Source organism: Delphinus delphis, chromosome 9 (genome assembly GCF_949987515.2).
Source record: "Delphinus delphis chromosome 9, mDelDel1.2, whole genome shotgun sequence".
In the NCBI taxonomy this organism is placed as follows: Eukaryota; Metazoa; Chordata; class Mammalia; order Artiodactyla; family Delphinidae; genus Delphinus; species Delphinus delphis.
The window spans coordinates 78851546-78865516 of NC_082691.1; the positions used below are offsets into that span (position 1 = coordinate 78851546).

Below are 13971 nucleotides of genomic sequence, written 5' to 3' on the forward strand. Positions count from 1 at the left end.
CAGAGTTGAAAGTTCCTCCCGGCAGCTGTGCACAGCAGGACAATTTGATTGGAGTCTGGGGCAGGGGCAGGGTCTGACTGGTCACAGTCAGGGCCAGAGATTATTGGCAGTCAACTGCCCTGAAGGAAATGTGGTCTGGAACTACTCTGGTGCTTTGGAAAATGGAAAGAAAGTGGAAAGGGGAACCCAGGTTACCCAGGCGACTCCACCACTTTCTGATTGTACACACTTAGCATAGGCGGGCAGGAAAACAATCAAATGAAAAACATTTCCAGGGGTGAACTCCAAAGGTCAATCTCTGGCTGTGCGGGACAATGGGGGTCGGGCCTCCTCTTCCAAAGGGATGAAGGAGTCTTAATGAAGAGACATTTTCTCTACGAAGATTCTAAACCCCAGCGGGTTCCACAAACTCCGGGGCAGCGAAGCTACTAGCAGGGGGCCAGGGGGAAGGGGGTCCCTCTGCGAGTCGCTACCCCGGGACCCGGCCCCCGAACGGCAGCCGCGCCCCTCCGCCCCCGCGCGCGGCGCCGCCGCCGCGCCGCGCCCCCGCCGAACCGCGGCGCGCACGGCCCGGCCCGAGCGCGCACCCGGCACACAGGCGCCGTGGCGCTCCGAGAGCTCAGACCGCGACCGTTGCGGGTCTGGGAGACCGAGTCCTGCCCGCCCGACATGCGCCTCGGCTAGCGGCTCCCGAGCCCGCGAGCACCAAGCGTCCTCCCCTAGGTTATTTCTGTCCTTTCTCTCTCTCTCTCTCTTCCTCTCTCCCTCTCTCTCTCTCTCCCTCTCTCTCTCCCTCTCTCTCTCTCTCTCTCTCTCTCTCTCTCTCTCTCTCTCTCTCTCTCTCACACACACACACACACACACACACGCACACACACACAGCCTCGCACCAGTCTATACGCTGGAGGAGAGAACATTTCCTTCGCGTCCCCTCCCTCTCCATTCAGACACGCCGAGGAGCCGCGCGGTGGGAGCCCCCGGATCGTCTGGAAATGCGAATCCTAAAGCGCTTTCTCGCCTGTATTCAGCTCCTCAGTGTTTGCCGCCTGGGTGAGTGTTAAGACCTCGGCGGGGTTTCCCCTGTGGGATCGTTTGGGACACGGGTGGGGGGGATTTCAGAGCTTTCGGTACTTGCTGCCGCGTCGCCGTGTAGCAAGGAGGCAAGAGGGACGGCGGAGTGGGGAGCCCACCGTGCTGCGGCGGCACGACGGGGTGTCGGCAGCGTGGGAGAACGCGCCCCCTCCCCACCTCGCACCTCCGCCACAGTTCACCTGCCCGCGGGGATGCTGCTCCCGCGGCCAGGAGAGGGGGGCTTGCCCGTCACGCTTCTTGTACTCGCAGCTCTTCTCCTCTTTGCAAAGTGTGGAAAAGAGCCTTTTAGATATACATAAAAAGATAAATACACCCTTGGTGCGGGGCTACGTATTGTATCGCATTCTTGCTGTTTAGTTCATGCTACGGATATTTATGGGCTTGAATGAGGAATACACGTGTCTGATGCGAATTAAACACACACACACAGACACACACACACACACACACACACGCACACACACGCCCGAAAGGTAGTAACAGGAACAGGCACCAACCTGACTTTTCAGTGTTTTCAGTACTTTTATTTTAGTCACATTCAAGTCTGGGCAGTTACTTTAAAAAAAAGTTTCAATCAGAATTTCTGTCAACATTCTGCCACTGCTGCCAAAGTCAGAGGAGAGCTGCAGGTTGATTTAGGTATTCAAGGATTCATCTTTTACCCACCACCTTCCAGGTTACACATGTAATACTGAAACTGTCTTCTGAAAGAGCCAGTTAGAATCTTTACCTGGGATGCAGATTCAACTGTTCAGGGCATTTTCTGGAAGGATTGTAAGACTGGATTTTTGTATTCTATTAAAGAAATGTCTTTTTATCCTTCATGAAGATGTTCTATTACAATGGCATATAATAGGTTTGGAGCCATTAACCCAAAAGTTAGAAAATGTACCTCCGTTTGTGAGCACACATATTTTACTCTTTACAGTTAGAGGATCCTAATAGATTGTTCATAATAAAGTAGATATTAACCTATATTTTTATCCAGTAGATGGTGCTGCTCTTGGCACAGTAACCTTTACAAAAAGAAATCATTTCTGTGTTGTAACTAATGGGCATTGCATTGCTATATGGTGATAATTGCCAATAGCCTGCCAGATATATGCACATAATTTAAATTCTAAAAGCTTTATGAAAGTGCTCAGAGATGGTGTGATGCACACGGTTGACATTTACGACTTGCAAGGAATCTGGTCCTGGTTTTCTCTAAAACCATAAAATTGATTCTGGAGAGGGGAAGACATTTTTTAAAAGTACTGTGGTCATCAAATACATACCTGTTGAATTTATGTTTCTGTTATAGATCTGTTTTAATAACAAAGCCAGGTCCTCTTGGTACTTAGATTATTATCTCACTGTAGTATAAAAATAAACCAGAGAATACTGATTTGCATGCCATCTAAACCACATTCCCTGAGTATATTGTGAAGTTTTAAAATTAATATATAATTTGCATGGCATACAATTCATCTTTTTAAATTGTTCATTTCAGTGGGTTTTAGTATATTCACAAAGTTGTGCAACCATCACCACTATCTAATTATAGGACATTTTAATCACCCCCAAAAGAAACTCCATGAACAGTCATTCCTCATTCTCTCTGACCCTAGCCCTGACAATCACTAATCTACTTTCTTTTTCTATAGATGTGTCTATTGTGAGCATTTATATAAATAGAATTGTATGATACGTAGCCTCTGGTGTCTGGCTTCATTCACGTAGCATAATGTTTTCAAGATTCATCCATGTTGTAGCATGTATCAGTACTTCATTCCTTTTGGGTGGAATGCTATTCCATTTCAATACACCATGTTTTGCAAAGGCTTTTCTCAATAAAGCATTGTTAGTAGCCTGTTGCTTGGCGTTTATAGATTTCAGTTTATTGGACATTTTCTTTAATGTTTTGATGATGTAAAATTTAACTGGAAAGGATTAAATGAATTGTTTAAGAGTATTGCAAGTTTATGTGATGATATTGAATGTGAGCTTGTATTAGAACCCAGAATGTGGGTTTTTTGAGACTGGCAGGTGAATACTTTTGTATCCCTTCCCATTTGAACACAGTTGGCCTTTTACTTTGTTGCCTGCAGACTGACCTTGCCTACCTCAGATGGAATGAATACCTGATCTCAGATAGGACATTTTGAAAAACTGAGGCATATTATCTACCAATGAAAAATTCAGTCTCCACTTCAATTATTTTACTCTCAACATCTACTATTGTATTTGTGAATGTGTTTACTACTCATTCTCAGTGTCTTTGGAGCCAATGAGTTGAGCTGGCACATATAATAGATGCTCAGGAAAGGTCCGCCCACTGAGACTTACTGTGCAGGATGACAGCTCTGATACAATTTGAATGTTAGGCTGCCATCCTTACCATTATCCAGAAACAAGATGTAGAATTCACTAAGGTGTTCATTGTTAGCAATGTCATAATGACTTTATCACTTTTTGTATCCAAAATGTCCTGATGATTTTGAACTGGACATAAGGACCAATTGCTTCTTTCAAGTAACTCTCCAAACACAAAAATCCTCATTCGATTATTTGGAGTGAAACAAATTCTTCCTTTCCACATTACTGCTAGGGATCACTAGAAACTAAAGAGGAACATTATGGGTTTTTGGGGGGAGGGGGTTAAATCTATCTGTGAGTTCATCCATTTGGATCATCATATCAAGATTAGCCTGAAGCCTCAAATGTTTTTGCCAGAATTAGCTAGATCACAGTTCTTAAACTTTAGGGTACGTCAGAGGCACCAGGAGGGCTTGTTAAAGCACAGATTGTGGGGGCCACCCTGAAGAGTTTTGATTCAGTAGTTCTGGGGTGGGGCTGAGAATCTCAGTGTCTAACAAATTCCCAGGATATGCAGATGCTGCTGGTCTAGGCCCACATTTTGACAACTGCTGAGCTAGTTTGACATTTAAATGTCAATAAAGTTTCTGGCTTATTAACAGGATTTTACCATGGACTTGATTTCTGATACCTGACTTAATATTAATTTTAAAAATCACATGAGGAACACAACATTTAGTGTTATTCAGCTGAAGGAGATTCTTAATCAGAGAGGCAGAAAATAAAGCTGACTCCAAGAGAATTCCCTAAGTGAATTTGAACCTTCTCTAAAATAATTGAGAGGTTTTCTGCTAGGTGGAGAACTAATGTAATGACTGTATAGCTCTAGTTATTATTTAATTGTGACCCACTGAACAGGTAATGGGAAAATCTGCAGTGGCTTCCTGTAAGGAGGCTTAAGTATGAGTCATAGAGGAGAGGTAGGTGTTTCAAGAGCTTTTAAGGAGGAATAGTTTCTTTCAACTAATGAGAATTCAGGATCCTTTTTTTTTTCTTTTTCTGAATTTTATTTTATTTACTTTTTTATAAGCAGGTTCTTATTAGTTATCCATTTTATACATATTAGTGTGTATATGTCAATTTCAGGATCTCTGAATTGAGTTACAGTCATGCAAGGTACACTGAACTAATATGTTTAAATATTACTGTTAAATTTGTAATGAATCAAATTCTGAACTTTTAAGTCATGTATTATTGCTTTAAAGGACACATTAACTACAAATTATACCCAATTCCTCTGCAAGAATTAATTGCTTAATTTATCTTGAGTATGGAATCAGTAGAATCCAGTATGTTGTGACTCTCAGCTTGGTCTGTTTACCTTCCGAAGACAAATTGTAACCAGGAATAGAAAATACTCATGCCTTTTTCCCCCAAATAATAACTAGTCTCCATTCAGAAAATTAATTACTTTTGATTTGCAGAATAGGAATTTTCTTTATTTCATCTCTGTCTCCTTTTTATGTAGACTATAGCTGCTTCCACTCAGGGAAGTTTGCCAGGATAAATCATTTCATTGATTAATTCATTTATGCTGTCATGTCTGCATGAGACATTTGGGAACTTGTTGAAAATTTCTTGTGGGAATTTTGCTTCCGGCAAAAATTCAGGTTTTTCTGGAAGCATGCGCTGCATTTCCTCATTCCCCTGACTCCAAGGAGATTTGAGTTTTGTCTAACCTGGTAGCGTTGCTTGACCACTCATTTGCCAACTGTTTAGACTGTAGTATGGAAATGGAACCCCCTCATTCAGGACCAGAGGACCTCAGAGGAAGGCCTTGATTAAGAAGATGAGCTTGTGTTTTGTTTCCATTTACCATCTACTCAGTGCTTGCCAGGTGCAGACCCACTGCTGGGCATTTTATGTACATTTTCTCATTTCATTCTCCCCAAAAGTGTTTCAGATAGGTGTTTCATTTTACACATGTTTCAGCTGAGGGAACTGAGGCACAGAGAAGTTAGATGGCTTACCTAAAATCGCACAGCCTGTTTCAGTCTATGTGTTCCTTCTGACTCTCAAGCCTGAGCCTTTTCCTCCTTTCATTCCTGGGAGATGAATTTGCTGTTTGGAATATGCTAGCTCGTTTCACATGAGATGTGATGCTACATTTCACGTTCCCATTTGCTTTCTTGCAGATATCCATTCATGATTTTTCCCATGTGCTCCCATATTACTTTTTCCCCCTTTTCTTTTTTAAAAAAATTAAGGCATAATTTATCTTTTCTAGTGTACCATCTGGAAAGTTTTGACAAATACATATAGTCAGGTAACAACCACCATGATCCAGATATAGAACATTCCCATCCGTACTGTTTTAACTACTCTTCCGTTACAGGTTTCCTAAGTGCCCAGCATCTGCTAGGCACTAATAATTAAGCAATGCATCAACATACAGAGTCCTAATACTCATGATGCCTGCAATCCAGCTGATCTGAATCATTCCCCACATTGAAACCTCCTTTAAATCTCACTTTGAAGGTGTTTTCTTCTTTTAGAACTAGTTGAAAATAACATTCTTTCCCAAATATCTCTTAATGTGTTAAATATCTTAACTTTTAAATATTTTTAAATGTTTCCCACTTCATCAAGAAGGCCATTGGTAAAAGTCAGAACCAATTTAAACATGACATATGTACGTTACAATTGTGCTTTGACTTTTAGTGTCTTGTTGGGAGTAATTCCTGGCAGCAACCACAGGTTACAGAAGGAAACCAGTTTCTACCTGTGTTTTTAATTCTTCGGAGGCATGTATAACATATGTATAGGAATTAAGGGAAAAATTATTTGATCATATGGCACAGTCTTAAAACACTTATATTTTAGAACTGTGCTGTGCAGTGCCACGGCCACTAGGCATATGTGGCTATTTAATTTCAAATTTATTTAATACATTGATTCAGTTCCTCATTCACACCAGTCATATTTCAAGTGCTCAGTCGGCACATGTGACTAGTGGCTGCTGCATGGGGCAGTGCACACATAGAACATTTATATCACTGGAGAAAGTCTATTAAACAGTGCTGTTTTAGAATCAAAAGCTGATAAAGTATTGATTGATAGTACTGATGAGAACTCAACTCAACTAAAAAGACTCCTAGAGTCATTAAAATTATTTGAAGTATCGATGTATGTTGGTTATTTTTGGCCTGTGTTGTGTCAGCCATACAAAAATCACAGAGATGTTCTGGTGGCCTGAGGTAGAGCAGCAATAGATGAAGAAAGTTAAATGGCCACTTCGTGGCCTTTTAGAGACTGGGGCTGAATGGATGAGATTAGCTCTGGTCCAGGAGTGAGAGCTCCCACAACTCATTTTCTGTACCTGTTCTAGCATTCACTGTGTTGCTTTGCAATGTCTCTGTCTCTCTCCCCAATTAGACAAGTTCCTTGAGGGCAAAGACTGTATTTCATTCAACCTTGGACTTAGCATTCTTGGACTTAGCACCTGTAGTAGGTGCTTAATAAATCTTTAATACAGTACTGTGAAGATTCTTAGATAGCAGTAGGTTTTTGCTGTTGCGATCAGCCAGTTTATTCTGGCCTTTCCTTCTTTTGATTCTAATCTCAATTCGAGAGTTCGGTCACCATTGACCTCTAGCCATCCATCTTTAATGCCACTTCTGGCACCAGACCTTTGCTTTCTTTGATTCTCCCAGAAATGCACTTAAGCATCACCTAGATCCTATCTGTGCATGAAAAATATAGTCCCCATGATAGCTACTGCATATGTAGTGGCAGGAGCAGTTTTGAGTGAACATTTAATTCTAGTTGAGTTGGCAGCCATGAAGCTCGGATATGTCCCGGGGGCAGGGCATTAAGCCAGTGTGTATGTGTGTATATAAGTGCACGTGCACATGCAAGCATGCTTCCCTGTTAGGGAGAAGAGGGCGGTGGGCGTGGGGGATGGTCAGTAATGATAAATGAAGTATCTTGATACCACGAAGACAGCATTTTTAGTCAATCAGAAGCCATCATGTGAGATTAAGTGCTCTGTAGTCAAGCTGGCCGTAAGAGGTAGTGGCCCAAGTCAGTTCTGGAAAGCAGATAAATGACAGGAAGTGCAGTTACATTATGTGGATATTCATGCTTTTGGAATTTGTCTGAAGTTTTATCATTAATCTCAGAGATGAGGTACTGCATGTGGCTCAGCCCTGCCCATAGCGGATGTTCAGCAAATATTTGAATTTAATTAAATTCAGATGGAACAGGGCAGGGGATGAGTTAGAAATTTTCACAGGGGTTAAAAACAGAAAAAAGATTTGCTCTTCGATTAGGATCTTTGCTTTATTTTCTTCTCACTTACCTTCCTTTCTTTTATTGGTTTCTATTTCCTTTTCACCTCACTTCCTTTAATCACGAGTTTAAGATTTTAAAAATATTCAAAATTGCTCAGCATTGTGATGAAGATTATGATAGGAAGAAGACTGACACTAATTGATACCATTATTTTAAAATATTTTTGATGTGTTAATATAATTTGGGGAGCTTTGTAGTTAACATAATTTTAAAAGTATGTGTTAACATATCTTTCTGCCTAAAAATTCTAATGTGTTAAAATGGGCAGATTATCTTTTTTTTTTTTTTTTTTGCTTCTGATACTTATGTAGATATTAGAGTAAATGTGATTATTCAGAGTCCTGGTTAATGTGAACTTTCTGGTTTCATTCAATAAGCATGCATTAATTTATGTACACATTGACAAAAGATACATTTTTTACAAATTCCTTGGAAATATAGTCTTTATACATTCGGAAAGAATAATTTATTAATTAGCAAGAAAGAAGGATTTTCTGTTAAAATATTCATAACAATGTCCACAGGTACCTTCCTATTCTTGCAGCATCATTCTATCCTTTTTCTCTGTCTTCCCCATCTACTCCATAATTTTTCTGTTCTTTCACTGTCACTGACTGACTGCTTATTTCTTGATGTCTAGAGCTCTAACATATTTACTTAAAGATGGGTCTTGATACTAGGCCTTTCCTCTGAACTGGTTAACTCAGTACCTTGAGTAGGAATAAAAGAAAATGTTGCTGTTTAAAATGACCTCTTTTTGCAGAGATCCTGGTCACCACCAGAGTCCTGCTTGTGTGCTTGGAATAACAGAATGCTGGCCAGATATAAGGAACTTTCTGGGTTTTCTCAAAGTTTTCAGTCACCTGGTCATCAGATTAAAAATATTCCTGTAATGATGTTTTTGCCTTTGCATTTTGACACATTTTCTTGAATAGGGTAATAAGGGTGGCATCTCACCTGGCACACAGAATTGTGCAGAATCTTGGTCTGCCCACTGGTGTGTTCTGCACACATGATATCCTTGTCATGTTTGTTTCAGTGTGAAATTAGGTTGATAACCATTGATCTCGGTCAGTGGTTCTCAATCCTGGCTGCACTTTAAAATTATCTAGTGTTGTGGATTGAATGTTTGTATCCGCCCAGCATTCCTATGTTGAAGTCCTAACCCCCAATGTGATGGTACTTAGAGGTGGGACCTTGGGGAGGTAATTAGTTTTAGATGAAATCATGAAAGTGGAATCCCCTTGATGGGATTAATGTCCTTATAAGAAGAGAAGGAGAGACCAGAACTCTATTTCTTTCTTTTCTGATGTGAAAACACAGAGGGAAGGCAGATGTCTGTAAGCCAGGAAGAGTGTTTTCTCCAGGAACCAAATCTGCTAGCCCCTGGATCTTGGACTTCTCAGTCTCTAAAACTGTGAGAATAAATGTTTAAGCCATCCAGTCTATGGTATTGTTTTTATAGCAGCCTGAGTTGACTATATACCAGGGGAAATTTTAAAACATACTGATGTCTGGGCCCTACCCTGGATCAAGTACATGTGTGGGTGTGGGCCCCAGACGTGAACATTTTCTTAAAACTCCCCAGGTGATTACAGAGTACAGCCACCATTTAAAACAACAGATCTAGGTCAACCTTGTGATACTACTAATCTTAGTTCATTTTTCTTAAGGTAGATATATTGGCAAGTTTCATGCCATTCTAAAACAAAGCTAGTACCACAGGACAAAGGCCCTGGAAAACTTCCCATCCCTCTCTCCTCTTCTTAAGGCAGTTTCAGTTTCAGGGTAACCCTAGAAGGAGGAGTATGGACTATAATGGTTGACCTCATAGTCTTTGAAAGCCAGAGGAACTTCAGGAGGCCAGACAGTCTTGGAGTTGGTCCAAAGATTCAAGTCTATCAGCAGATGGGAGGATTACTGAACCACTCTGAGATGGGAGACACAAGTGCATTTATCAGGACATGGGCACATAATATCTTTTGTTTTGTCAACGATACATATTCTTACTGTTCCCTTGTCTTTTTTTTTTTTCTTTCTCCATGCATAATTTGTTCTAGTCATAGTTATTATTTTCTGTTATGTAGTAGATACAAGATTTAGCTGTATTTTTTCATTTCAGCAATTTATTGTGTGTGTGTGTGTTTAAAATTACATTTTCATTATTGACCAGGTGTTGGCTATTTGTTTTTACTGTATTTGAAAAGCACTAATAGCTCCGCTTAAAAGTTAACAAAGAACTTTTTTAGATGGCCCAAACAACTATTTTAATATTCTTAATCATTAAATAGTGAGAACACAAGCACACAATTCACTGACTCTTTATTGAGCACCTTGTTTGTGATAAGTATTCTCCTAGAGAGAATATTCCTCTAGTGGTCTGCTAAGCCTTTGCAAGAGAGAAAGATCCATACATAAGTAGCTCTCATACATGGCAGAGTTTGCAGAATATGAAAGCGTGAGTTGTGAGTAGGCTAAATTCACCTCTGGGAACATTTCTAAGAGCAGATGGGTTGGATGGAGCCCCTGGATGGAGGAGGGTAGGTCTTCAAGGGCCACTGTTGAGGGGAAGGGTATTAGTGGCAAAAAAGATGGCATACACAGAAGCAAGGAATAAGATTGAGAATGTGGTGTTTAGAGGGAGGAAAAAAATTAGGAGGGGTTTGTATTAGTGGAAAAGTTTCAAATAGTAGGTAGGATTTCCAATGGCTAATTGAAGGGTTTGGAGTTTGGAATTTATCCAGTATATTGTGGAGAGCTAGTGGAGGGTTTCGAGCCGTGGAATGATCTCTTTACTTTAGGAAGGTAACTCCAGTATATCAGAGTGTAGGATGGATTGGAGCAGAGTGAGACTGGGAATCAGGAAGCTCAGTTAAAAGGCTATTACACTGTGTCAAAGTGGAAATTTGATAGATCATTTGGAGGTATAATAATACCATCCTCTTTAAATAGTACTTTAATGTTTAAAAGTATTTTCAAATACATTGCCTCATATGATATAAATGTAATTAGTATAATTGCTAGGACTTGGTGCCATTCTCTCGAGAGTGAGTCATTGGTGGTCCTCAAGGGAACGTCCTCCCTGGGAAGATGAAGATGTAACAAGGACTGTATAGAGTCAGAGAAATATCCAGGAAGGAAAAGTGGAGGCAGCAAATACATACAGAATTTGATCATTAGAAGGGAAGAAAAGAAGGAAGGTAGCATGAAGACTGCTTATGTATTGAATGGTAGGACTCCAAATTTGTTACCTCAAGACATAGGAATTGACGGTAAACATTTCCTCTGAACTGATTAACTCAGTGCCTTGAGAAGTAACAAGAAGAAATGGTGCTGCTTAAAATGATCTATCTTTTTCGATTTTAGTAGAGATCGTAGTCACAACTCTTAAAAAAAAGCTTTTCTGTTTTCTTAAGAATAGGAAGGATTTGAGTATATTCACAGTGTCGGGTTAATTTTATCAAGTCTTATCAAAGCTCTTTACTTCATTCACCTTGAAAATCCTTGTATTTGCCTTTTTAAAAATGAGCACAGGTATATTGGACATTTCAGTCAGCTGTCTGCCAATAAGTAGGCTTTCTTAATATCCATGATTTCAGATTGCTTGAAGGCCGTCACATTCCTACCACATAAGCTAATATCTTTGTATATTGCTTGCAGCTTGTGTTTTACATAAAAACAGTGCAATGGAAGATGATCCATAGAATAGGCTTCCCAGAATTTGTTTTAAAATTGACTTTAGCAAGTTTTTTCTTTTAATTCATGAAAAATACAATAGGATTTTATCTACTGTTTGTCTCTTAAGATATATTAAGGATGCACAAAGTTGTAAATTAATGAATCATTAAGTTTCCGAAAGGGATAACGTGGCAGCTGTCAAGGATAGAAATATAAGCATATTTTCTTGTGTAATGAAGAAACATAGCTATATTATGCTATATGAGTTGGATGCAAGACTTTTGTATTTAAGAAGTATGACTGAATGAATTCTTCATGAGTAACACTTGGTTATGGTCAAGTTTCCTTGGATGGTTTTCAGAATGGGGAAATAACATGTAATATGCATATATAGAAAATATATTTATATAAGTACTCTATATATAAATATATGTGATATGCATATATTATATATTGTGTAGATATGCATATATGTACACAATAAATAAATAAGTATACATATATATATATATCTATGTATTCCTGCTTCGCAAAACTGATATTGCCTTATTTTGAGCATTAAAAGATTACATCCTATGGGAAAATCATTAAGCTTAATGATGGGAATTGTCCTGGATATTTTCAGCCTGACTTTTCCTGCCTCCAGCATAAAGAAAGGAGAGGAAGAAGGTCTGCCTTTTCCTGTGACCTGAATACAGTGCTGTTCTTCACCAAAGGGCTTGAGTCCGGTTGAGATCAATGGAACTCGTTTTACCAGGTCCTCATTGAACAGCCACTGTGTGCTTATCACTGTGCTTGACTTTAATAGTTTTTCTCTTTGAGGAGTTCATCTGGTTACAGATGTAAAATGAACCCTGGTGAGAGCATACCAGAATAGAGAATAATGAAATACATGTTAGATTGTATAAATCAGATTTTAAGTCTGTGGAAAGTCATAGAAAAAGAGACAAAATGAAGATGTGAATTCATTTTAAAAAATGTCTCTGTGAGCATATGAGCAGCAGTTCTTCTTTTTGAACGTGGAGTGTTTACTTTTCATTCAGTAATTTAAGCATCGTTTGTGTCCTCTTCCATATTCTACCCTACCACATTCAAAATGATAGTGTAAGTAGCAAAATATATGGACAAAATGTGCAGGTTAAAGCACTCTTCTTGTATGTTCTGTTTAACACGCACTTACTGCTGAGAAAATGCCACATAATTTCCATAGTTAAGTCTGTCCCAATTTGAGGCTAAATTTTTGGTGGTGGCAGCTGCTATTTTGTGACAAAGGTAAACTCTTGGTGCTAAAATTTCAAAGAATGAGTTGATATGCATATGATTCTTGCTAAAAGTCTATCAGAATGGGGCAAGAATTTTGGACATAGATAGCAATGCCGTCTGCAAAACGGGTTCCTGGAAAGAAGCACAAAGAATGAAATCATTTTTAATTAGCCAGTATGGCTAGTACATATTGCCCTTAAATCCTTTACAATACAGCACAATCTGGGCATCATCCATCTCACAAGAGAATATCCCATAATGCTTCTCTCTTGCCTGTGATTGCAACTTATTTTCTTCCTAACTTTTCATTGTATTTTAGCTATTTAGTATTCTTGGCAGAAGTCAAGAACACACAAGATGCTTCTTTGTTCCTCAATAATGTGTTCAGAATTTTACACCAACCCCTCCACCCCCTCCCAAAACAATTAAACATCCGTATGGAAGTATTCCTGTTCTCTACTGGCGGGAGCTTTTCAAGGTGGCTGGTTTCTCCTCTCCCCGCTCTCCTCGCCCCCCCACATCTCCACATTTTAAAATTAGAATTTTACAGTGTCTATTTGAAAAAATAAAACAACTGTTAGTTTTTACAAACATGATGAGAGATTAAGTTATATTAGACACAATGGCATTCAGGCAAGTGACGATAAGAAAACACTTAGCCAAATAATCTCGCTGCTAATGATAACGGCATATAAACCCTTTCACTGTGAGATGGGTTGGGTCTTCTCTGAATACTGGCAGAGAACGTGTACTTCCACGTAGTGAGTTTTCCCTTTTAAATACATGGGGAGTGCTGACTTTTTTCGATGTGAGGCTTTGACACTGTAGTACACAGTCTGCTGGAGATTTGTTTGGGTGATTGCATTACTGGAGAAAACTCACTGAAAGTAGGTCATCAAGAAAAGATTGATATAGACTTTTCTGTGTGGAAGTAATTATGCTTGTTTATTGCATTGTGCTACATTCTGCTACATATGCCAGACTATGCAAGTGCCAATGAGAAAATATGTTCACATAATCTCACTTAGGATTTGTAGCCTGGAGTTTAAGTTGCCACTGATTAAACTTCTCAGGATTCTTATACGGTATCCAATAATAAAGAGTGAAAAGTTCTTTGCATATTGCATATTTTCTTGCTCCATCACTTATAAATCCCAAACACATATTAGTTGGTCAAAACACATCTGGAACGTTCCACTATATTAAATCTCTCTCTCAGGCACGCACACACACACACACACACACACACACACGAGCCATGAAAATAGCAACAAATGCATCTCCAAT

The 13971-nt window shown here is 39.5% G+C and overlaps 1 protein-coding gene across 2 annotated transcripts in view; it reads left to right on the plus strand.

Moving 5' to 3' along the window:
• Positions 1–883: 883 nt before the first annotated feature.
• PTPRZ1 (protein tyrosine phosphatase receptor type Z1) overlaps positions 884–13971 on the plus strand; it is a 162764-nt gene continuing 149676 nt past the window's right edge. For both annotated transcript variants that reach the window (XM_060020798.1, XM_060020799.1), the window contains exon 1: positions 884–1050. In XM_060020798.1, coding sequence (XP_059876781.1) covers positions 993–1050 — 58 coding nt within the window. In that variant the 5' untranslated portion in view covers positions 884–992. The remainder of the gene's footprint in view (positions 1051–13971) is intronic.